The sequence below is a fragment of the Pleurodeles waltl genome, chromosome 3_1, assembly GCF_031143425.1.
Source record: "Pleurodeles waltl isolate 20211129_DDA chromosome 3_1, aPleWal1.hap1.20221129, whole genome shotgun sequence".
In the NCBI taxonomy this organism is placed as follows: Eukaryota; Metazoa; Chordata; class Amphibia; order Caudata; family Salamandridae; genus Pleurodeles; species Pleurodeles waltl.
The window spans coordinates 1,147,143,272-1,147,167,271 of NC_090440.1; the positions used below are offsets into that span (position 1 = coordinate 1,147,143,272).

Genomic DNA, 24,000 nt, shown 5'->3' on the forward strand with positions numbered 1-24,000 from the left:
ATGAGGCTGGACCCTGTTAACAATGCTGTTGATCCTACTGGATCTTGCAGCAGCACTCAATATCATCTCCCACTCTAGTCCCCTTCATCGTCTTCTCAAGATAGGTATATCTCACAAGGCTTTTGCCTGGTTTAGATCTTTTTTCGCAGATAGGAAACAACTGGTAGCCATCGGACAGTATTCCTCGGCTGAGAGATCAGTGATGTTTCATGTTCCGCAAGGCGTATCACTCAGCCCTGTGTTATTCAATAACTATATGGCTCCGTTGTTGACCTTGATAGCTTCCTATGGAATTGCAACCACGTCATATGTGACTGACACACAATTGATCCTCCCTTTCGATAAAGATTCCTTAGGGTCTGAGCTGAACTTTAAGAACTGCTTTACCAGTTTTATCTGCTAGATGGAAAAAAAACATCTAAAATTCAATATGGATAAAACCGAAATTCTCCTCTTTGGAAAAACAAACCTGTTTTCTCCCACATAGTGGTGGCCGAATTCCGTTACCCACGCCCTGCAACAGTCAAAGTGGCAAAAAATCTGGGAGTCAAATTTGACACCGCTCTGTCTTTCCGCCTGCAAGCTTTTGCAGTGAATGGTATGTATTTTACATTGATCTAATCTCTAAAACAATTCTTTGACTTTCCCCCTCTAGCCGCAAGGAAAACAGTTGCCTTTGCCTTAATAACATCTAGACTTGGATACTGTATCGGCCTTTATGCAGGGAGTTCAAAGCGGTTGCTTCCCAATTTTCAAATGGTACAACATGCGGCTGCCAGACTAGTGCTTAAACTCCCCAAACAGAGTTTGGCCTCTGTAACTTTTGGAAGACTGCAATGGCTACCGGTTCATAAGAGGGTTTTATTTAACATCCTCATTCTGGTGTTCAGAATTTTTCATGTTACTGGTCTAAAATATCTCACTACCCTGTTCTGTCACCACAGGACCCAGAGGATGGTCCGATTCTCTAATGCCAATCTTCTAAAACTTCCGTCTTTCAGACTTAAATCCAGGGGTGAGAAGACCTTTCTGGTATTGGTGCTAAAGCATTGATGAACTTACAAGTCCGTTTTTGCTTATATATAATGAGGCCAGCATTAAAAAAAAGTGTTTGGAGATATGGCTTTTTCTTGCACCAGATACTCTTTCTTATCATTAATCTAGCAGGAAATAACCCTCTACCTTTTTTTGCGTCGTTTTGATGGGTCCTTTGGACCTTCCCTTGTGATACTGAGTACGAGTCTAAATGGTGCCGGAGTTAGCTCCAGGATGCTCTCCTTTGAGTGACAAGTGTGATCTACAAATTCTATATTAATTCATTCCTTATCCATGTACATCGTGTATGTTTTTAAAAGAGGTAAAGGGACACATTACTGGAATATCCGTAAAACATCTCCACTGCATTCTGGTTAGTGCAGTTTGATTTCTTTTCACTAACTCACAAGTAAGGAAGTACTCACCATGAGTTGATTCCAGTGCCGGTATTTCTTTGCATTCCAGAAAGCAAAAAAAGAGCAGGAGGGGTGGCAGAACAACAGAAGATCTGTTTTAGAGATGAAAAGCAACGGAAGAGCAGGGTATCGGAGAGCAGAGGGAGAAGCAACATGCACTGCTGAAAGGGTAGGGGCAAGAAAGCAACATTATGAGAGAGGGGAAGGGTAAAAAGACACCCATTCCCAAGAAGTGCTGAAGGAAAAAGAAAAAAAATAATTATCTTATTGTAAGCATTAAAAGGGTATAATTAATCCAATCAATCACTATAAAAGTGTTATACTCCAGGGAAGGGACAAACATAAGAAGAAAAATGAAAGTCTTTGAATAAAAAGCAAGAACTGAGATTTCCAATAAGAGCCTATCCACAATGAGCAAAAGGCTAATCCAAAGTCCACACTAAGTGTGGGTATGGTACACAATGCATCTTTAGACAAGGAACAGCTAAAGCAGCCTGTAGGCAAGACCTGAAGTTTGACATATTTGGAATGCAGGTGTTGGTTAATAAAGAGTGCTTTAAAGAATGGTTGTGCCCTCAAACACAAAAGAGGTGAAGCTGAACAGCAGGTAACGTCAGGAAATATGTACTTCACGGAAAAACAAAGAAAGAGTATGCAGTGCATTAGCACGGATTTTTCTTTTACAGATATTGGTTTTGGTAAGTTGTGTAAAGAAACGGGTGAGGTGTGTATGTATGATGGTGGTTCTGAGATGATAAATGAGATAAGTGTAGCAGCTGGTACAGAAATGGTGTAGAGGTGGATTGAGTGGTGAGTTGCACTTAAGTTTCTTCGTAAATGGCTGTAGATACTGTCTAAGGATATTGTTTTGTACTTTACAAACACTCAAATATTTTGGAGTGATGGGGTAAATGTGGAGTCCTTTAAGTGGAGCCCCTCTTTGTCTTACATTGACCCACATAGTCTTTTGGAAAATGTGATCTGGATTGCTGGGCGGTAGTTCTGGTTGCTTTTCTGTTAAACTCTGTCTATTTTATGTGTTCAGATGAAAAACGTAAGATCCATATACTGTTGCCTCATCAAGTCTTCATATTCTGTGTGGTACTAAGTGTATGTGTAACCGCTGTGTGTGAGTGCGTGCTGCATGTGGCTTTGCCTGTACATTGGTTGCAATGAGTGTTCCCGGTATATATGATGCATGTAGGGGCTAAGCAGGAAGGACCTTTTGCTCCTGGTAGTCATGCACAGCATTTGAAGCAAAGAGCAACCGAGACTACAAGTTGTTGTACATAGGACATTTGTCAATTTGAAGTTTGTTTTTTATGCACTCAGTAGTAGACTGGTGCTGCAACATACATTTTTCGAGACTCCCGTGTGATACTCAATGCCCTTACTGCGTGGTATCTCTGAGGACTTTAAGATTGATGCCAATATCTGGCAGTGGCTTAGTTTAATTCACTTAATGCAAACTGGATCTGTTTGATATCACCAGGGCCTCATCAAAATTTGAAAGCAGATTCTCTGGATTTTCACGTAAAGTAAAATTTACCATGAGCAGAATATTCTTTAAATAAGATTTGCTCAAAGGAGCCCTTAGTATAATGGGTAAAGTTACTAAACAGATGCATAAACTTTGGAAGTAGGTTCCTTTTAAGATATTCTGCTGGTTTCACAGAGTAGATCTGCTGATGCGGGTGCGGTTGGCTCCTCAGCTGACGAAGTGCAAACATCTTTGCCTAATTTAGAATGCAGTGCGAATGAGGCACTGGAAGGTGAAAATGAATCGAGTGAGCATTGGTGTGATTGGCCTGCAGCTCCCTGCAAGTACATGACATGTGTTCTTTGTGAAATTGTCTCTTCCGTGAGACCACCCTTACTTTATGCAGCTCCTCTGAACAGTGTCTCTTCAACGGCTTACTCAAGCATGCTTACTATAAACCAGGCAGCAATTATTCTGGATAGTGAATGGGAACCCCTCTTCTAGAGTCCCACAACACTCAAAAGACTGGAAACTAAACTTCTAAGGAATAACAATAGATGTAGTCTTCCTCATGATGGAATCTGAACATTGGTAGACAGGGGCCAGATCTGTGCAAACCCATGTCCAAATGTACCTCTGGTTGGGAAGAAGCTATATGTACCTGAGACTCTTAGCAAGACCTGGACACGTCTTCATCAGGGATGGTCTGAACACATTCTTTGCTGGAGTGGGATAGGACTATACCCTGCATAGTGCTTGGTTCTGAAACCCCCCCTGACCTCCGAAGAATTTGATTTTGGTCACAACAACACATAAAAAGACATACAAAGGCCAATTGTAAAACAAATGTGACTGAATGTTTAGCAGATAGAGTAACACCAAAGAGGTCAATTCACCAAAATGCCATTGACATTGTAATTCTTTTCACCCTGTCCCATGCCTTCACACTCTTGTCCTCTGTGTTGATGGCATCAGTGTTGACAACTTGTTGACAACTTGTCCTACCTTTAGACTCTCAATAGCCTCATGTTAGCTGCTGAGGAACTACGGGAAGGGCAAAGAGTGGGAGCTCCGGAAAGCAAACAGGGTTGTTAGAACCCTGCATAGTTTCTGTTTGCTGCTATCTTTTTTACCCATAAGGCCAGCAGTAGCAAGGGGCGTGTCATGGGTAACATCAACCATGATCCTACTTGCTGCCCCTTGCCGGCTTCAATTGATCTCTGAGAAACATTGTTATTCTATCAAAAGGGTCACAGTAGACACAATAGTGTTAAATATTGAAGTAGAAGTAATAGTAGAAGAGAGAATTACCTATTCAATGGAACGAATGCATGTAAAGTAGGGAAATAGTTCTAATTTGAGATAGAGATTCCAGTTAGATATTGGGTAACACTTTTTCAGAGGCATTCTCCCTTTGCAGGTGGTTTGAAGATCATTGCTGACAAATGGCAAACGTATTATTGATAAGGTGATAGGCATTTACACCTGTAAGCTATATGGAACACATCACTGTGGCTTTGGATGTAAATTGTGCTTCACTTCGTCACTTGAATTTCTTGGTGAATGTGATTCTAACACTTCCATGCCAGCAGGGACCTCAAAAACCATACTACCCCTTTAAAGGACCCACATGTGCCTGCTGTGGGGAGGCCCGCCTTATCTCCTACTGTGGTAGTAACTGAGCACAAACACCAAACCGCCAAAAGAGGCAAGACTGGTCCAACCACTGGACATGTCTGCCTTGTGTAGGTAGCCAGCCTGTTCTGGGAAGCAGTACTTTATCAGGCTGACACCTTTTGTAGGCTGCACAATACTATGCTGCAATTCACACTTGCATTGGATAGAACTTAAGGCCAGCCTGTCCCTAGCAGAGGCCTCCATACACTCCTGCCACTTGAAGGCAGAGATAATACTCTACTGGGATACAACCAGACACACCTCTGATCCCTAGTTGATATAACACACTCTACAAGAAGGGCTGAAGAGTAACCATGAACATGCCGATATTAGACAAACCTGTACTGACAAGGACTCCAGAAAACTCGTGACAAAGAAAGCCCATTGGACACATCTGTCAGGAAATGGACCCCAGCACACATCCTTATGTGCGGGCAAGACTGTATTACGGCCACAAGATGAACCTCCTTCCCACTAGATACACGTGCCAGTATGCCCATGGGAAGATTGGAATGCATTCTTAATTACCCAAGGACGATCTGCAAACACTGTCGGGTCAGGAACACAACGTTCTCTTGTACCTGTGATATGATACACCTTGACATGGGTCCTAAACCAGCTCTGTCCTCCCATGTGCAGAGTTCATTCCTGACGCATATGAGTTGGGACCCTTGCACGGAGTCTAAACACTCCATTCACGTCCCAGGCAAAGAAACAGGGAGGCGCTGCACTTGAAAACACATTGAAACATCACGGGCCTTGAGAGATGTTTTTCACGTCTCCCACCCAACAGATGCCCTTTCAAAGAATTCCACCTCCCTCGCGTTCTGACACATGGGGTTGGGAGGCAGTGGCCTCCAGGGACATTCACTATTTGCGTTTTCCTCTAACACTGGCAGTACTTAAAGAGAGTTAATCATGTGACGGGCCCTGACCCAGTTTTAGTAGCCTTTTGTTGTATCTGGGCAGCCTGCTGGGAAAACTCTATATTTCCCTTTGGCCTCATTTACCTTAACATTTCCCTAGTAAATATGGCTATTTTACCTGCAGAGGAGCCATAAAAATTATTTTTTCGGACATGCCTGGCAGTAATTACTGCGGTTAGGTACAGTTTGTAAAACTGCCGACGCGTGGCATATGGTTTCCCGATTCACGCTTCTGTCTAGATATCCACATTATGTTGCTATTGGAAGGATCCTTTCTCCTCGTTTCCATACAGGCTCAGTATGAATAGTTTCATCTACAAACACAAGCACAACTTAAAAGAGGCACGCGGCAACCCGCTTGGCATGACTGCATAGTGTTTTCCGCACACCCGAGACACGCAGCGGGTGAGAGCCAGGTAATTAGTGTGCAGGGATCATGGCATTTAACTTGAGTTCAGTCACTCCAACGGCATTGTGACTGGCTGCAGCGTTTCACCGGCGGACTCTGCGCGCATTCCCGTAGTCTATCATAGAGGAAGGGTTCGCCGCCCTGTCCAGAAGACTGTGTCCTCGGTGAGAAAATGCTTACGTAATCACTGGCCAATCGACAGCAGCGGGAGTGTTTCAACGTAGCCGGTATCGTGGCTCGTCAGTTTTACCGATTTCCCTGCATTTAAGTGTCGTCTAGGAATCGTTTAAAGTGCTAGCGGTCCCTAATATATAAATATTTACACATATATTGTCTGTTTCTACATTGGTATCGCCTGGTATGGTATTAAGATCGTAAATAAATTAGTGTTCGCACATAGCGTCACGCAGGCGCATGATACATAGCTAATCTCTGCGCATATGTAAATTCGATTTATTAATAGCCTTTTTACGATATAGGCGTACAGTATCTAATTTTTCTCATTTCATAGGGCACCCAACATATTATCCTCCTGGCATTGGTCAATTTATAAATCATAATTCAACAAAGGCAACCATAGTTTGCTGTAGAGGTATATTTTGTCATCGGAAATCGACAAGACACCACATATAATTTGCACCAGAGAGGGACATATGACAAAATCCTCTGGTTCTTATGCACAAGAAAAAAATGTTAAGCCATCTCAGAAATCCTAGCTTGTGTAATGTAGAGCCATTGTACACCTTGGCAACCTGTCATGTCCTGGTCATGGGGTCGTTACTGCAGTACGTTTTTACCACATATTGCAGTCCTAGCTGTTCAAGGACATATCCTCCGAAATATTTGTGCATATGGATTCCACACAGGGCTGTTGGCCTGCTACTTAACTGCATGCAGTTCTTTGAAACCAAAATATCCTGTGGGAATGCTGTGATCAGAATCCAGGTTTCTTGATTCCTAACTCATTACCTTTGCAAATAAATCACTTCTCACCTGCGTATGTGAATATGGTGTTTGTGAATGTTCAACTAGCGCTTGTATCGCTACAGTGCAGTTCCAATTGCAAAGAAGCTTTGTGGTCTGTAAGAATGTGCTTGTGATGAAGACCTATGGATTGACTCACTTTTGAACTTTTGATAGGAAGATTATGAATGAAATTAAATGTTTTTTTTTTGGGGGGGTTATGAAAATACAGCTAATATTACCTTTCTGTTAATAGTATGTGTTTTCGTTTATGTGACTTAAACGTAGACACTTTATAGCTGGTTGTAGATGGAGCTGGTGATTTGGTGAAGAGTTAGTTGTCAAGGATTCCTAAAGGGGCCATTCGGTGAAAGATATTACAGTGCGTTTCTAAACCCAAATATACATCATCAAACAAGCCAACATTTGGTAATGCCTATTGTTGGTGACTGTCAGCGATGCAGGACTGAGTAAAAAAAAGCCTTTTTCTCTGCACTGGATAGCCCCCTTAAAAGGCTTATCTGTCCCTGTTACAGAATCATTTTTAACTCTTAGTTGCTCACTTTCTTCTCCCGTGGGACTGTTACAAGATAAATTCGCTGTCTTAAAGTAAATATTGATATGTGACCCGCATGATCAGTTCAAGCCAATTACTTAGATAATCAAGTGGTAGCCTTCAGAAAATCGAAATTTTAAAATATTGTAATTATAAAGAGGACATTCAATTAATGGGACACATATTTCTCTTTACGTAGTCCTGCATTGCCACCAAATGCCTACAAAAAGCATTACAGAATGTTCCTTAGTTTGATCTCTGCTTGGGTTTTGAAATGCATTGTGATATCCTTCACCAGATGGCCCTTTTAATGCCATATAATGTTTTTTTGCTGTTGACATGCCACTGTAATGTAGCCTTCTCATGTCCTGACTTGAGTGCTCAGTTCTGGGAAAGCTTGCTTTTTTGGGTGATGAATGTTGAATGTCCGGAAAGAATGCTGATGGCACAACCCTCAATGTTCTGGAGATAGATCATCTTCCAGCTCTGAGTGGATGAGGGGTTGATGGTTATTGGTTGAGGTGTTTGGCATGGGACTGGAGTTGTGCTATAGGAAGAGTTTCAAAATGGTCCGCTTATTAATTGTGAGTAGCATATCCACACCTGTTTTTCTCTTTGAATTCTAGTACTTTTGTTTTTTTCTTTACCATTTTAAATGCATGATCGTTACTACTAGATTGCAAAGAAAAATCAGTCCTTGGTGGATATACTTCAATCAATCAATCAATCAGATATTTGTAGAGCGCAGCTTATCACACGGGTGGTCTCAAGGCGCTGATGGGGGGACGTGGATCAGTTGAACAGCCAGGTCTTGAGGTCCTTCCTGAACTGAGCCAGCGAGGGGGACTGCTTGAGGTGAAGCGGCAGTGTGTTCCAGGTCTGGGCAGCGAGGCAAGAGAACAATTTTCCTCCAGCCATGTTCTTCTGGATCCTAGGGGTGGTGGCAAGGGACAGTTGAGGGGAGTTGCCTGGGGGGCGTGTAGAAGGAGAGGCAGTTGTTGAGGTAGGCAGGTCTGATGTGTAGGGCCTTGTAAGCGTGTGTCAGGAGTTTGAAAGTGATGCGTTTGTTGATGAGGAGCCAGCGTAGGTCTCTCAGGTGGGAGGAGCTATGGCTGTGGCGGAGGATGTTCAGGATAAGTCTGGCTGCGGCGTTCTGTATTCTCTGGAGTCCTGTTTGGAAATTCTTGTTAATGCCAACATAGAGTGTGTTTCCGTAATCAAGTTTATTGCCGATGAGTGCATGGGTGACTGTTCTTCTCGAGTCGATGGGAGTCCACTTGAAAATCTTCTGGAGCAGGCAGAGTGCGTGGAAGCACGAGAATGAGATGCCATTGACTTGGCAGGCCATAGACAGCGAGGCGTCAAGAATGATGCTGAAGTTGCAGTAGCAGCTGCTCCCAGGAAGGTGTGGGGAGTGGAGTTCAGCACATAGAGCGGGGGGGGGCAGTGCGCAAGGCGGGGCGGGTGCAATAAAAGAAAATGTTCCTGCTGTCTCCGTGTACCCTCGTTCCAGCCACCTCTTGTCTTATTCCTCCCTCCACACTCAATCCAGACGCTTCTTTCATGCTGTTACACAGCATGAAAGAAGTTCTGGAATTGTCCTGAGCGGGCAGAAATGCCACTCAGGGAGGGAGTGGGACACTGCGCTTGTGCACCACCCGGCTGGGCAGCACAGCTGAGTGGAGAGTTCTAAGTGCTCGTGTCAGTTTGGCCGGCTTCGGACGGGCGGCCAAACTTACATGTGCACTTAGAAGCACGCCACCAGTCCTCCTCCACTTGTTGACTTTGAGGATGCTGGCCCTGCCTCACCCTACAAAATACTTTCATTATCCCCTAATGTTTTTGCTTTCAGCTGTGGGGCGACACTCCTCCGCCATAGCAGAGGGGTCGCCCTTCCAAGGTTGTGTGCGTGGTTGGTGGGGGATGGGGCAGTTCCGAGGGGAGTGGGCCAACAGGAGTTGTCCTTTGACATGTTCAGGCTTCCCTACAGTTCAGTAATAATTCATTTATCTTGAGATGTTGTACCTTGTACTAAAAGCATGTTAGATTTTTAGACACTCAGAATGACCTTGGACAGAATGTGCTGCTGTATGATGTGTTCTTCAAACTATGCTCCACTTCCCAGTGCTCTTGAACTCTGGAAGCTGTCAAGATTATGAAAAAAAAATGTTTTTACTAGCACTCTTTTAGACTCTCAGCCTGTTCCATCTACAGCAGTCTAGACTAATTTGTCCAGGTGTTGTGGTAGGGTGGCCTAGTCCATGCTTTCGACATGCGTTAACCATGACATCACATATGGGGCTATGGGTTTCATTGCTTTCACCTGTTGTAGGAATTTTCTTGACCAACGACATTAATATTACTTGCTCTCCTTTCTGACTGTTTCTTTTCCAGTTACCCTATAAATATTGTGTATTGAAATGATTGAAACATGTGGAAAAAAGTCTCACATCTGTTGTCTTTCTTCTGCAGGTATCCATGGCTCAAGGGAGGAACCTCAGTTTGTCACAGCCCGTGCGGGCGAGACTGTCATCCTGGGATGTGACGTCATCCATCCAGTGACTGGACAGCCACCTCCTTACGTGGTAGAGTGGTTCAAGTTTGGAGTACCCATTCCCATTTTCATCAAGTTTGGATTTTATCCTCCGCACGTGGACCCCGAGTATGCAGGTCAGATGTGCTGCTATCAGGGATTTTTGTATGGTGCAGTGCCTAATTGTGGGAGGAAGTAACAGCCAAAAGAAAAGAATAAGAACGGGAACAAAGCTCCCTGTTGTGTTGTCTTTGCGGCTTGTGATATATATATATATATATATAGCCAATAAGTTGTGTGCCTTCACGTTTAACACACGCAGATGCTCGCACTCCGGGGATGGTTTTATTCAAAAGATTTAAACGCTCGCACTCCATGGATGGTTTTATTAATTAAAGAGAGATTTATTTGGGCAAATAAATCTCTCTTGAATAAAACTATCCCCGGAGTGCGAGCGTTTGTGTGTGTTAAACGTGAAGGCAGCGCACAGCTTATTGCCATTGTAAACAGGACTTGCACCCGCTGCTCAGCATTGACCAGATCGGGTGGAAGTGACCTGTTCTTGCAAGGGAACTATTTGGATATATCGGTAGTCTTTCTCTTTGGGAAAACCTGAGTCCCCGGAACCCCAGAATTGTACTGAAGGAATTCAACAGCAAGATATTTTTTTGCTTTGTACATTAATATTTCTTTCAGTACGAAGAGCATTGGACTGAGGTGCAAGGCATTGGATGAGTTTAGAGTGATAATTTTCAGGGGTTAACTGTAAACTGGAAATAAATGATAGTAACAGTGGGGGGTTGTGCAGGTAGGGTGAGGTGTTAAAAAGGGCTGTTTTGAATTGATAAGTTCATTTCGGTGGCCAAGTAAACTGTTCCCATTAACACCAACCTTGCCTTCTTGTGTGGCCATACTGGGAGTGTTGCCCAAATTCAGCCAATTTGTTTCTTTATCAACATTCCTCCTTTTTATACTTCACGCTTTAGAAACTGGAGAATACTGGAATACCACCCTGGGTTGGAATCAGGAATATGTTTAAGGAATTGTAATGCAGGAACATGCTGGTGAGGAGTAACACAATAACTCACTAATAAAATACATCCTTCTACACTAGCCTGTGGGACTTGTAAATATTAGAGAAGAATGTAAATGAGTAATTAATGCCAAGTCAGGCCAGATTATATCCATGACACTTGTTGACTCAGCCTAAGATTCCCCGAGTCTGCAGTACATCTCGAGTAAAGTGTGATTTGGTTGGGTTTGATCCAGCTTGGGGCCCTATCTCTAATTCTGGGGTCCGATTAATCTTTTCTTCTAAGCTCCGAGGGGTAGAGAGTAACAGTTATCAAATCATTTAAACAATTTCTATGTAACCAAATGCCTCACAATAATATTCAGAGTCAAGTCAGAGATTCATAGGGGCTTTAGTACAGACTCAAAGTCAACTTTACATAAATGAGTCTGAAAACCATAGTATAGATATATAAAATCACCAAAGGAGAATTACAGCGTCGTACAATACTAAACTCAGTCAGCATATACAAGACCAAGACTTTGATTGCCACAATTCAGAAAATCAGAAAAAGCTTGTGGTTCTTGCTCACCAGAACCAAGTTCTCCTTCCTAGCCATTCAAACTAAACCCTAAACTATTGTAATTCTATTTAAAATAGTTGGGAAAGGTCAGCATACAGAAAGTCTGTAGAATATTCTGTTTGGAGAGGTATATGCAGCATGAAGCCACATAAAGTCAAAGTGTGAGGTCTGTACCTCTGAAGGGTCCGTTCAGCTCTGGAAAAGGATGTGTTCTCTCACTAACGAAACCTTCTTTAAATCACAGTTTCCCAAGACAATGACATCACAGTCGAAGCTTCTTGATTGAACCCACAATTATTTTTAATTAGAAGTTACAACTTCCAGAGACCTCGTACATCTGATCTTGATACTCTTTGGTCTCTGCTAAATCAAAAGGTTATACCTGCCAACTTCCAGAATACTCCTCTTCATCCTTGCATAGCTCGTTCTCAGGCTTTCTTATCTCTCACGTACAATATTATTCTTGTTAATTCCATCTCCGCACCTAACACCTGCATCTCGGAGAGAAAACATTAAAGAAAACAAACTCCGCACGTTGAAAGTTAACTGTGAAAATACAATATGTGTGTAGGCCTTCACTCTAGCCAAGTTAATAAAACACAAATATACTTTCAAATTAATTGAATTCTAAGCATTTCATGTGAGAATATACAAAATTATTATGCAGAGTAATACTTTCAAAGCATTAGTTTCAAAAAGATATACATGAAACGTTACTTAAATGTTATATCCAGTGGTGCACTCCACTCATACACTGTGCAGTCCAGTAATTATAAAATGCAATCTGACCAGCAGAATGTGACCACTCTGGGATTTTTCTTTCAGAGACTTAGTGGTACAGCCAAGCTACGCTTCTTCAGGTTCAAACCACTGCTTTCCCACTGGAGGAACATGATATAGTGCTGGGTAAATTGTTAGTCTACCTGTGCTTCATTAAAGTTACCAAGCACATGTGATTGGGAATATTTCTTGTATTGAACCCTATATAAATATATATCATTTTTTCCTGATGATCATCAGAGTCTCCTCACCAGCTGTCACTCACCACACAGCCTGTGAAGATTGAGACCACTTACTTGAGCCAGATCTTGCTCTAATGTGCTGGAAATTTGCACACCCAGAGTACTCTTTCTTCCTAGTAAGCTAGTCATGTTTGCCCAGTGCACACTTTGCACCCCATACAGATTGCCTACTTTCCCTGCCAATACCAAACCTATTGACCGTCTGAAAAAAGCTGGAATTTTACAAACCTCTTACTCTGGTGGATAAGACCAACAAGAAGATCTCTTCACCCGTTAGCCCTCAAAAGCATTCTCACACATGCCCTACCAATATTTACATTTCACCAAACATGTTCTCCTCAAATGTCATAAACTACCATGTGTTTTTCATTTTTGATCTTTGAGTCTGTTCTGCTTGTGCGTAAGTTGAATATTACACATTTTCCCTAAGTGCAATCAGCACTACTGACAACATTTACATGTACTGCATGACAGGCTTTAAGACTCCTAGACAGTACAACCCAGCTGTAAGTTTGTATCATATGCATTAGACTCAATGTATACATTGCCTGTCTTGTTTCAGTTGCTATTTACAGTTTCTTTCTCCATACTTATGTACCCAGGCTGCAAGGTTGTCCCTTGACCTAAAACTTACTTAGTTGTGGGTGTGGTCTGACTGACCAAGATAGCAGATGAACTCAAAGGGTGCTCTAGGACCTCCTTTGCAATCTCCTGAATTCTGCTGCTATCAGCCACAGTAATACACCTTTTCAGTCCTATAAAACCTTTCTTCTCTTCCTGTGGGCAAACTTGTAGACCTGTATGAAGGAGGAGGTGTGATCGCTGCAGTGCAGCCCATGACCCCTGACTCAGCTGGCTCCCAACATGGCAACATGGTGGTCACACTCTGAGGAAGGCCGCAGCCCAGGCCTTACCTGCACAACAGAAATTGAACTACCCTGGCCCTCCCCTGTAGGTACTGAAGCTGCTCCCGAGAAATAACCCAAGGATCAATAAATTAACAATCCGTACCCCTCTGCCCCCGTCTCCCCCGTCTCCCTCCTGGCTAGGGCATCGGGATCCACAAGGGACTCCCCTCCACGCTCTGTGGACTCCAGAGATATGACCAATATAGTACAGGCCATCCAGGCCTCTTGGAAAACATGGAGGCTAAAATTGGATAGGTGAGAGTTGATCACGCCACAACAATCTCTCCTTTGTGAAATTCCCTGAAGATGCACAATCCAGCGCATCAATAAGATTCCCCGAATTGTGGATGAACCGAGAGACACTTCTCCACCTTGGTTCATTATCGTGCAGGCGCACTGTTCGCAGTCCCAACGCCCACAACCGGGGGCTACTCTGCATCCATTGGTTGCCTGGATTTTAAACTACCACAAACAGGATATGATCCTCCAGGAAATCGTGTAAGTCGAGCGAACGGCAGTATCAATCTACTTGAATCATAGTCTTCCCAGATCACACCCGTGCAGTGAAGTATCAACATAAGTCATTTGATGACGTCAAACAGAAGATCCGTGCCATGAAACTTCAATATATGTTGATATTTCCTTCCAAGCTCGAGGTGCTTCTTAATGGTCACTCTTTCTTCTTCAATACTGCAGAGCCATCTTAGGAGTGGGTGGCTGAAAAAGAAGACCACCCCACTGAGGGGATATCACTTGCACAGCTGTGCCGACCACGCCATATGAGATTAGAACCAAATCCAGACGCTGGACCAGATCTCCCCAGGGTCGCAAAAGGCACCTGGACTCACCAGGCTCTTCTGGGCCAGAAATGAACCACAGTGCCGAGAAGGTGTCCTCGGAACACTACCTCGACATCATCATGCTCCACATTGGGGCTGGTGAGCCCACTACTGTGGACTCCCTCAGCTAGGTGGAAGGGAAAATACGAACTGACAAAGTACTCTCTGGCACAATGACTAATGGCTGAGCCTGGCATTTTTCGTGATTTTTTTCTTCTTTTTCTCTGTGCTGATTAGGAAATATATCCTCACTTTAGAGAAGGTCCACCTCTAATGCCAGTTTCTTTAGTCTTGTTGGAAATTACAGGGCAACAGAGGCTTCTGCGCTGGAAGAATGGGGTGGGGGTTTTGGAGATGGCATCTTTCTTTTTTTACTGTTCTATGTATTCACTAGACAGCTGAGGCTCCCAAACAACATACTACTGTCCTCCAGCAATCTAATGTGCCCCACGGCTCCCATACCTAGCTGCCCCAAGACGCTAATTCAGTCTGGTGTTTTATCTCCCACTCAGTGTACCCCCCCATGATGTCCTTTTCTCTCATGTAAATGTACTTAAATGAGCCACTAGACCACATTAAGAGGACTGCATGCTACGAAAAGCTAGAACCATAAATTCACATGCTGCCAAAAACACACCCATTTTAGACTGCTTGCCACTTCATGCACCCCTTTGGCTCCTAGCGATTCACTAGGACCTTCAGAGGAATGGCCAGCCTTTCCCACAAAACTTTCCCTCTCACTGTCACTGCCAGTACGATTGAGCCACATGATAGATGTGTTGACATGGAGAGTCTCTTAAAGGGACACTAGTACAACTTCTCATGTGTTTGCCTGCTGCCGCAGACACCTACCCCCACCTTTAAGGCACTAGAGTCCACCATACTGAACTTTACTCATGGAACTCGCAGTAGTTGGAGGGTATTATAATAATCCACTCAATTCTGACATGGACGCATCTGGGCCCCTCTGGGCCCCTCATGATGTGTCGTCTCCAGAGATCCAAGCAGTTCAAGTCTTAGTTGGACTCTCTGGGCTTGTGTGATGTTTTGGCACCCCCAGGCCAGGGAACATACTCACACCTTTGCTGCCTACAAAACATCTTCTTGCATTGATATACTCCTGCTCTTGGCATCCAATGTACTCCAGGTCAGATCCGCTGCTATCCTCCCCAGGGTATCTTGGATCATTACTGTTAGAAATTGTGTCTTTAGCTGGCAGAGGTATACACCCTTGTCCAAGTAGGGACCACAATCCTAGTCTTGTAAGTCTCTCACACACAATGCAAATTATTCTGTTCCCACCTTCTGGTAGCTTGGCACTGATCAGTCAAGCTTAACTTAGATGGCAATGTGTAAAGTATTTGTGCAACAGATTATACAGTAACACAGTGAAACCACCACAAAAATACACCACACAGGTTTAGAAAAATAGATAATATGTATCTGAACAAAATAAGTAAAATCCAAAAAGCACAAGTTAACATATCACTTCTTAAAAGGTTTTAAAAAATCTCAATCCTTACAAATAAACAGTTGTCTCTTTGTTACACATAGTACCATGTATGCTTCACAAATAACGATGCACGGAGACCGCAGAGGAGAAGATGCATGGAAAAATAAGGTGTTGCATAAAATTTTCCGACGCAGCACAGACAATGTGTTGTTTCTTTCCACGCTGTAAGGGGTTTGGGTCGTATTTCGGCCCACAGTCTTGGTTCCTCACTGCGATGCGGGGATACTTTGATGCCCAGGGACAATGACTTGAAAATCCTTGACGCGCTGGAAGAGGGCACAAGCACTACATTGATCCAGTAGGCGATGCGTCAAATTTTCCATCGCAAGGTAGGCGCTACGTCGAATTTCCAGTCCGGAAGTTGGGGCTGCGTCGTTCCAGTCGGCTGTGCTGTGATTTCTCTGTCGCAGTGCAGGCTTTGCGTCAATTTCTGCAGGCGGTGCGTTGATTTTCAACGCACAAGGAGTTTCTTGAAGAGATGAAGTATTTGTCGGCCCTTAGACTTCAGAAACAGGAGGCAAGCTTAATCCAGGCCATTGGAGAGCACTTTTGGGGATGGCAGAGTCCGTCCAGCAAAGTCAGAGGCCAGCAGGGCAGCAGTCCTTTCCAGTAAAGCAGTCCATATGAGTCCTTTGGACACTCAGGCAGCTCCTCTGACAGGGTGCAGGTGTAGGTCCAAAAGTGTCTGAGCTGGTGGGGGTCAGAGACCCAGTTTATATACCCCAAAATGCCTTTGAAGTGGGGGAGACTTTCAAGAGTGGTTTTGAAGTGCACAGGTTCCCCTTTCAACCCAGTCCTCTCTCCCAGGGCGCCAGTGGGGGATTTACCAGTCCACTGTGTGAGGGCAGGCCACTGGCCTTTGAAATGTAAGTGTCAGGCCCTCCACCCTTCCAGCACAGGAAGTCCCATTCAGTATGCAGATAAATGCAGATGTGACTGAGTGTCCTGTGTTTGTGATTGTCTTGGTGAAATGCACAAGGGAGCTGTCAACCAGCACAGACCAGACATTGATTGGAGACAGGCTGTAAGGCACATATGGTTTTAAGTTCAGAGAAATGCTCACTTTCTAAAAGTGGCATTTCTGAAATACTAATATTAAATCCAACCTCACAGATAAGCAGGATTTTCTCATTCTGGCCATGCTAAATATGACCTTGTTACCCTTTTCCGATTAGAATCTACCACACAAAAAGTCCTTGAGTGCTGTCCTAATGCTAGTCTATGAAAGGAGCAGGCCTCACAGTAATGGAAAACGAATGTAGAAGTTTTTCACTACCAGGACATATAGAACACATATGTACATGTCCTGCCTTTTACCTACATAGCACCCTGCCCTATGGATTACCTAGGGCCTACCTTAGGGCTACCTGAGAGGAGTTAAAGGCTTGGCAGGTACTTTTAAATGCCAAGTCGAAGTGGCTGTGAAATTGCACACACAGGCCTTGCAATGGCAGGCCTGAAACATGGTTAAGGGGCTGCTTATGTGGGTGGAACAATCACTGCCGCAGGCCCACTAGTAGAATTTAATTTACAGGCCCTGGGCACATGTAGTGCACTTTACTAGAGACTCATCAGTAAATCAAATATGGCAATTGGGGATGAACCAATGTTGCCATGTTTAAGGGAGAGAGCATATTCACTTTAGCAATGTTAGCAGAGTCTTAAAACCAGCAAAAACAGTGTCAGAAAGGTGAAGAGAGGCAGGCAAAAAGTTGTGGGATGACCACTCTAAGGCGGTCTAACAATTACCCTCTTGTCTTCTACTTTGGGAGACTAGACGTGACCCTACAGGCAATCTGGCACCTCATTGTGTGGTATCTTACGATGATAAATGCTAAAAATTCCTGGCAGCAGAACTGCAATCATTTTTGACACAAATACCAGTACGATGATTCCCCCAGCACACTTTGGGTGGCTTGCACAGCCATTATGAGAAGTATAGCAAAAGGATGCTTTAGAGGCTGTGAAAGAGGCTGAAATCCTGCAACTAGAAAGTCAGTGTGAATATTTTTTTAACAAAATCTCTATGCCACGAGTTAGAGCTGGCAAACGACTCACTGCATCAGGTTGCCCTGGAGGAGGCCCAGCAATGCTGGAAAGCCTCGACACAACAGGTGTAAGAGCAGGGGGACAAGACCAGAAAACTGTTACTTTTTGCCACCAGAGACCTGTCTTCTAGAATTGTTCAGATGATATCGAACCATGCAGCCTGAATGACTGCTTGTACTTCCAAGATAGTCTATGTGTTCTCTGACTACTATCATAGGGTCTGTGCCCACCACTCAAGATTGTCACACAAGCGACAACAATCCCTTCTAGCAGAGATCCCTCTACCCTCTGCTATGTCCAGAGAACACCTCAACACACCCACCACTGCTGACAAAATGAATGAGGCGATCCTTGGGATGAATTAAGGAAAGACCACAGGTCTCAACAGTTTCCCCTTTGAATAGGGTTGCAAATTCACTACTATCCTCTCTGCACATCTATCTACCTTCTATCATGAGGTGTACTCAACCGGGACTTTTCCAGGGGAGCTTAATATGGCAACAATTGTCGTCATTTCCAAGTTGGATCTCCTGAACCCCAATGTTCAGTGTGTCATCTCATTTCTCTAATACTTAGATCAACATTTTTGCAAAGATTATTGCTACCAGATTCCAGCGGGTCCTGCATGACCTGGTCCATCCAGACGCATGTAGCTTAATGCCGGTGCTAACGCGTCCCTCCATGACAAATTTATACACTCAGGGACTCGTTTTAGGCCAATGAATCTTTCGACCCTGATTGAAGACACCTTAGGACGTGATAGCTAATCAACATGTCAATCAATATGTCAATAACGTCATCAATATTTATTATAACAAAACAATTCACTTTGGTCAAAGACATTTAATAAGACTCAGGACACCACCATGACCTTTCAGTCATGAATAGCCACACCAGTTTAGTACGATTTTGTGATATTTATTCCCTATTGATTACAATTCTACTAGCAAGTTTATTAATCTTGAGACCAAAAAGCATAATAGCATAGTCACAATATGGCAACTCTGATAAGACTTCATCAAAGCAAGTTACACAAATATTAGACCATAACACGGTGTCAGCATAGATCAACCTCAGCAAAATAACGTTAACGCATTGTTCAACAAAATATAGATTCAGTCATTTGTCTATTTGCGTCTGTTTAGTGAACCCCTTAACTAACCTCGAATTAGGATTGGCATGTTGGACTTCATGCAAAACAATTTAGCAACACCAATTTGGAAAAACTTCTAACTATGGTCTCTGTCAAAAGTAGCAGTTGGTACCTAGAAAGGAAAAGCAAACAGACAATCACAATATCATTGTCATATAGTTACCCTCCGTATTGGGTCAGCACTCAGATTCTGTCTTCGTCCTCAGGACATCAGTTGATTCGCCATCGGTCAGGACTCAGCTTCAGGCAAGTAGGGCAAAGGGTATTTCCCTCATAAGGAGGTAAAGTATAAACGGGCAATCTAAGGGCAAGGATGATTCTAAGTAAAATTAGCAAGTCACTAAGCAAAGTGACAAAGTGTCTGGATCATAGCAAACCGCATCAGTATCTCCCTAACTAACTCCTATTCTCTCCTGTTCTCTCTACTTCCTTGTGTCAAGGGGTTTTATCCCTTTTTTTAATGTCCATTCCCCTAAAATCTAATTGGCTAAGGGGTTGCACCCCACTATCTCCCTCCAATAGAGTTTCGATTACTTCATCAAATTTGTCACCCCATAACTGTTCTCACGTAGTTTATTGGTCCTCATAATTGACGTCTTCATGGGGCAGAATGTCCGGTAGGATTTCATCCTCTTGTGATTCTTTGCACATCTTTAGTCAGTGGCTCCATTGTCTGTACCGGTTCAGGCGACCTTGTAGCAGGTATAAATCTACACTGTTGCATTCGGCTAAAATGTTTCTACAAGCAAGTCGAATTTCATGAGAACTAATGTACTACAGTTACATTCAGCTTCTAGCTTTGGAAAAACAAGAGTTCATGTCCTTTAGCAAGTCAGCACACAGCACGTTAGAAAAACACACTTAATATGAGAGCCAAGCAGGTAGGCCTCGACTCATGCTAACTAAGGCCCAATGATTTATTAGCAGAACTTTAGCAACATAACCTTTAATAATTAGTGTAAAACTATCACTTAATATAATAAGTCATCATTATTAGTCATTTTCATTAGTCCCCGTATATATTGGTGGCCACTCCCCGTGGGCACATTTCAAGCACGCATTTTGCAAAATACATTAGTACATTTTCTATGCAGCATTATTATACATTAGTTCATAAACATTTCATGTTAATATTGATTATATAAGCTATGTTCTCTCACCGGTACTCAGAACCTGCCACTGTACATGATGCATTTATTACGAAAAGGCTCGCCTTCGGTAACTCCAGGAGCTATGTACCTTCCTCATAATCTACTTCGAGAAGGCTTTTGATTCTTTAGAATGGTCCTTCCTGAGTGCAGTCCTTGAATGTGTGGGTTTGGGCCCTTGCTTCCGCAGATATGTAAAGCTCCTCTACTCCCAACCTTCGCTTCTGTACTGGTCGAAGGCGTGTTTACCCCCTTCCCCATCTCCCGAGGTACCCAGCAGGCTTGCCCACTGTCTCTGCTCCTTTTTGCACTGGTCATAAAACGCTTTGCCAAACTGGTGCGCTATGGCTCCCGTATTTGAGGCTAGTGCTGGAGTGACTGAGACGAAGAAAGAATCATGCTGTACGTGGATGGCTTCCTCCTATTTCCGGCTAATCACCCAGGACCCCACTGCCTCCTCATCTTGGAAGTTTATGAAGAGGCTCTGTGTGAATAAAGCCAAATCCCTGCTGGTCCCACTTTGAAGAGATGAGACCATTAGGTGGTAAACATCAAACCCCACACTGCTTCCTAGTTTCCGCTTTGTGCTCATTCATAAAGCCCACGAACTGGAATTGACATGGAGGCTTAATTTCACTTCCCTTCTGAACAAATGGAAAACAATCTCCAGCATGGGGCATCCCTGCCACTCAATGTCCTCAGTAGAATAGCCCTTTTTAAAATTATGATACTCCCACTTTTTCTATAAGTCCTTCACAACGTCCCTCTGGTGATCCCCATTTAAAGCACTGACATCCACAATCCGCTCCTTTCTCTGGGTGGATCGGCACCTTCATATTGGTATGGATAAGGGCCGCCTTGTTGTCTGAAGGTGTAATGGGCATGGCAGATCTGCAATTCCATTTCCATGCCACACAACTTCAACTCGGTAATGACTGGATGTGTAGGGGTTGGAGTGGTCCGGCATTCCGACCAGAACGCTCCCTTCTGGGCCTTGATAGGGTGATACGGCTGCCGTATTGTACCTCTATTCCCCGAGGTCTTCTGGAAGCCACCAAAGTGATCCTCCTGCACTGGTGTAGGGTCCTGTGCTCTATTGGATGGGACAGGATAATCACACAGCAAACTTTGCATTGGTGTGGCTGACTTCCCTACCATATCGCACACCTGGCTGGTTTTGACAAATAGGATAAACTTGGGATCACAACCATTGGGGACATCTGGCACAAGGGACACCTGTGCAATTTATTTGATCTCCAACTTCACTTTCATCTGTCCCAGACCCAGTTTTACAAATACCTGGAACTTCGGCATGCCCTCTCCCATCACAAACTTGCATTGATTGGCCGGCCTTAATACAAACCCCTCGAGGCCGAGCTCTCTGTGGGTGGTACTGGAGGGATACCACTTCTCAAATACACCGTACACTCATGATTAATGTCCCTGCTAGCCTTATCACTCTTAGACACAAGTTGGAGGGTTGGGTGGCTCCCCTGGAAGATGTTGAATGGCAAGGCGCTTCTTTTTATGGAAGGTTTTATAATGACACCAACATCAATTAGCAGCAGCACTGTCGTACACATTAGATACTTTCAAGAACTGTTCACACCCCCACACCCACTGCCCACACCTCCCATTGTCTCACTACTACCAACTTGCAGCTCTCTGATGGCCTGTCACACTCCCAGTAGTAAACTCTGAATCCCTCTAGAGCAGTCCCCTACATGAGTTCCAGCAACTCCATATTTTCTAGCATTTCCCGGGACATCCCCTGCCCTTTTATACCACTTTTTGGCCTAGATGTACCCATCCATGTTTTACTTCCAGACCTCCAGGTCTGGGGGCCTGTCTGGCACCCCAGGTTTTCACTACATTCCTCTTCACCACCATCAAACCAATGGCCCTGTCGACCCTCGTTTCTCCAGAAATATTAAGAACACATTGTTTGGCAGAGACTATTAATCCTCCTCTCCCTACCCTCACCATACAGTCCACAATGCTAGAACAGAAGTCCCTTGTCATAGGGCAGTCCAAAGGGTATGACAGAAGGATCCAGTCTGCCCACAAGCTCTTAAGCACAAATTGGCGGTAGCCCTTCCCATCTTAACCAAGGTTGGCTGGGAGTATTAGGAGTGGTGGAAGATCCGTATCTGCACCAGTCTGAAACTCCTCCCACTCTGTCTTCAAGACCATCCAACTATTGTCCCATTGACCCTGCAAGTGCTGTAGGGCATCCGGGGTGCAGTTCACAATCTTTTAATATATCAGAGACGTCGTCCTCCTGGGCATGGGATCCCCCTAGCAGCCTGTCCTTTAATGGGGGGGATTCTGCAAGCTCCGTACCCCTCGTGAACACTGCCTGGAGCACATGGTAGAGTTGCAAATACCTATAGGTCTCAAAAGGCTCTTGCATTAAGTCGCCTTGGGGGACTACATCCTTCCGAACTCACATCTCCCATTATGGAAATACCAATAAGGTCCCACTTGGTAAATGCCGGTAGCCTCCGAAGGGTTCCTAGTATCTTCATATCCCATAATGGAGTTGATTGCGTGACTACGTTCTTTCACCCCAGGTAAGCTGTAACTTCTTTCAAGAGCTTGACCACCACCCTGGATGGATCAGGTAAGTCGGCCCCTTTCCTGCTGCTGTACAAGGTCTCTGTGTACCCCTGATCAACCATTAGATATCTGTATATTTGGAGCACTGGTTCAGTCTGTGGCATATATGCCCAGTTATATACCATACTCAGTGCTGCTGCCCAATAATATTTCTTGATATCCGGCAGGGCAATGTTTCCATTGTACCATCTTCTTGTAAGTTTGGGCAGTGCAATTCTCACTGGGCCTCTGTCCCACAGCAGCGATCAGACCTCCCCCTCAATCACCTTAAAGTATGTCTTGGGGACCTCGTAGGGAGTGTTCTGCAAGGTATACAAGAAACGCAGCAGTAACATCATTTTAAATAGCACTGCTCTACTCAGCAGGAAACGCAGCAAGGCCTGCCAGTGCCTCATATCCCTTTCTAATTTTTCAAGTAGCGGAGCCGGCTTGCACTCATAGAAAAGATCTGAATCAGGTGTCCTGAATTTCTTTTTTGGCAATTCTGGGGGATTATGGCAGTCCTGGAGGCAAACACCCTGCTCTGGTGTGTATGGCCGCCCTTGTGGCAAAAAGGCATCACCCACAGATGGAGGTCTTCAGAACCCTTCTCACTCTCTGAATGGCCTAAGGGTGTGGATTAATGCATCGAACAAGAAGAATCCATGTACCAATCCAGGGAACTGCTATGGATTGGGACTAAGTAGTTTGGTGACCTGATTTTCCGAGTTGCAAGGACACAACACTTGTGTGCTGTCGGACTTGTTGACTGTTATTCAGATGCATTTCTCTGGTCTATGTTTTACTCTCATAACATTTGTTTACCCAAAAAAATCACTTAGTGAAGTGTTTCTGTCTGAGGTACTAAAAACCTCTTTTTTTTAAGAAACTGAACAGTAAATTCAGTGATAACCTGGTAATCGGTTAGAAAGGGGGTAGGAGAAGGTGAAAGATGAGTTTACTGTACCTAGTAAGCCTTACTTGAATGTGAAGAACACTGATCAGTCTAATTGAGTTAGTTTTGGACAGAACTAGTTGACTGCTCTACCTTTTCAGGGTGTTTAATTGTCTGTTGCAAGGCGGTTAGAGGAGCTGTCGACATTTTTGTTGAAACCTCCTGTAATGTTGTGCCTTATCACTCACACTGTTTCATTTTAACCATCTTTGTCTAGACATATTT

At 44.0% G+C, this 24,000-nt stretch overlaps 1 protein-coding gene across 1 annotated transcript in view; it reads left to right on the forward strand.

Moving 5' to 3' along the window:
* Positions 1-24,000, forward strand: part of IGSF9B (immunoglobulin superfamily member 9B) — a 1,080,599-nt gene that overhangs the window by 160,181 nt on the left and 896,418 nt on the right. Inside the window, exon 2 of the mRNA XM_069224455.1 lies at positions 9,935-10,132. Coding sequence (XP_069080556.1) covers positions 9,935-10,132 — 198 coding nt within the window. The remainder of the gene's footprint in view (positions 1-9,934; positions 10,133-24,000) is intronic.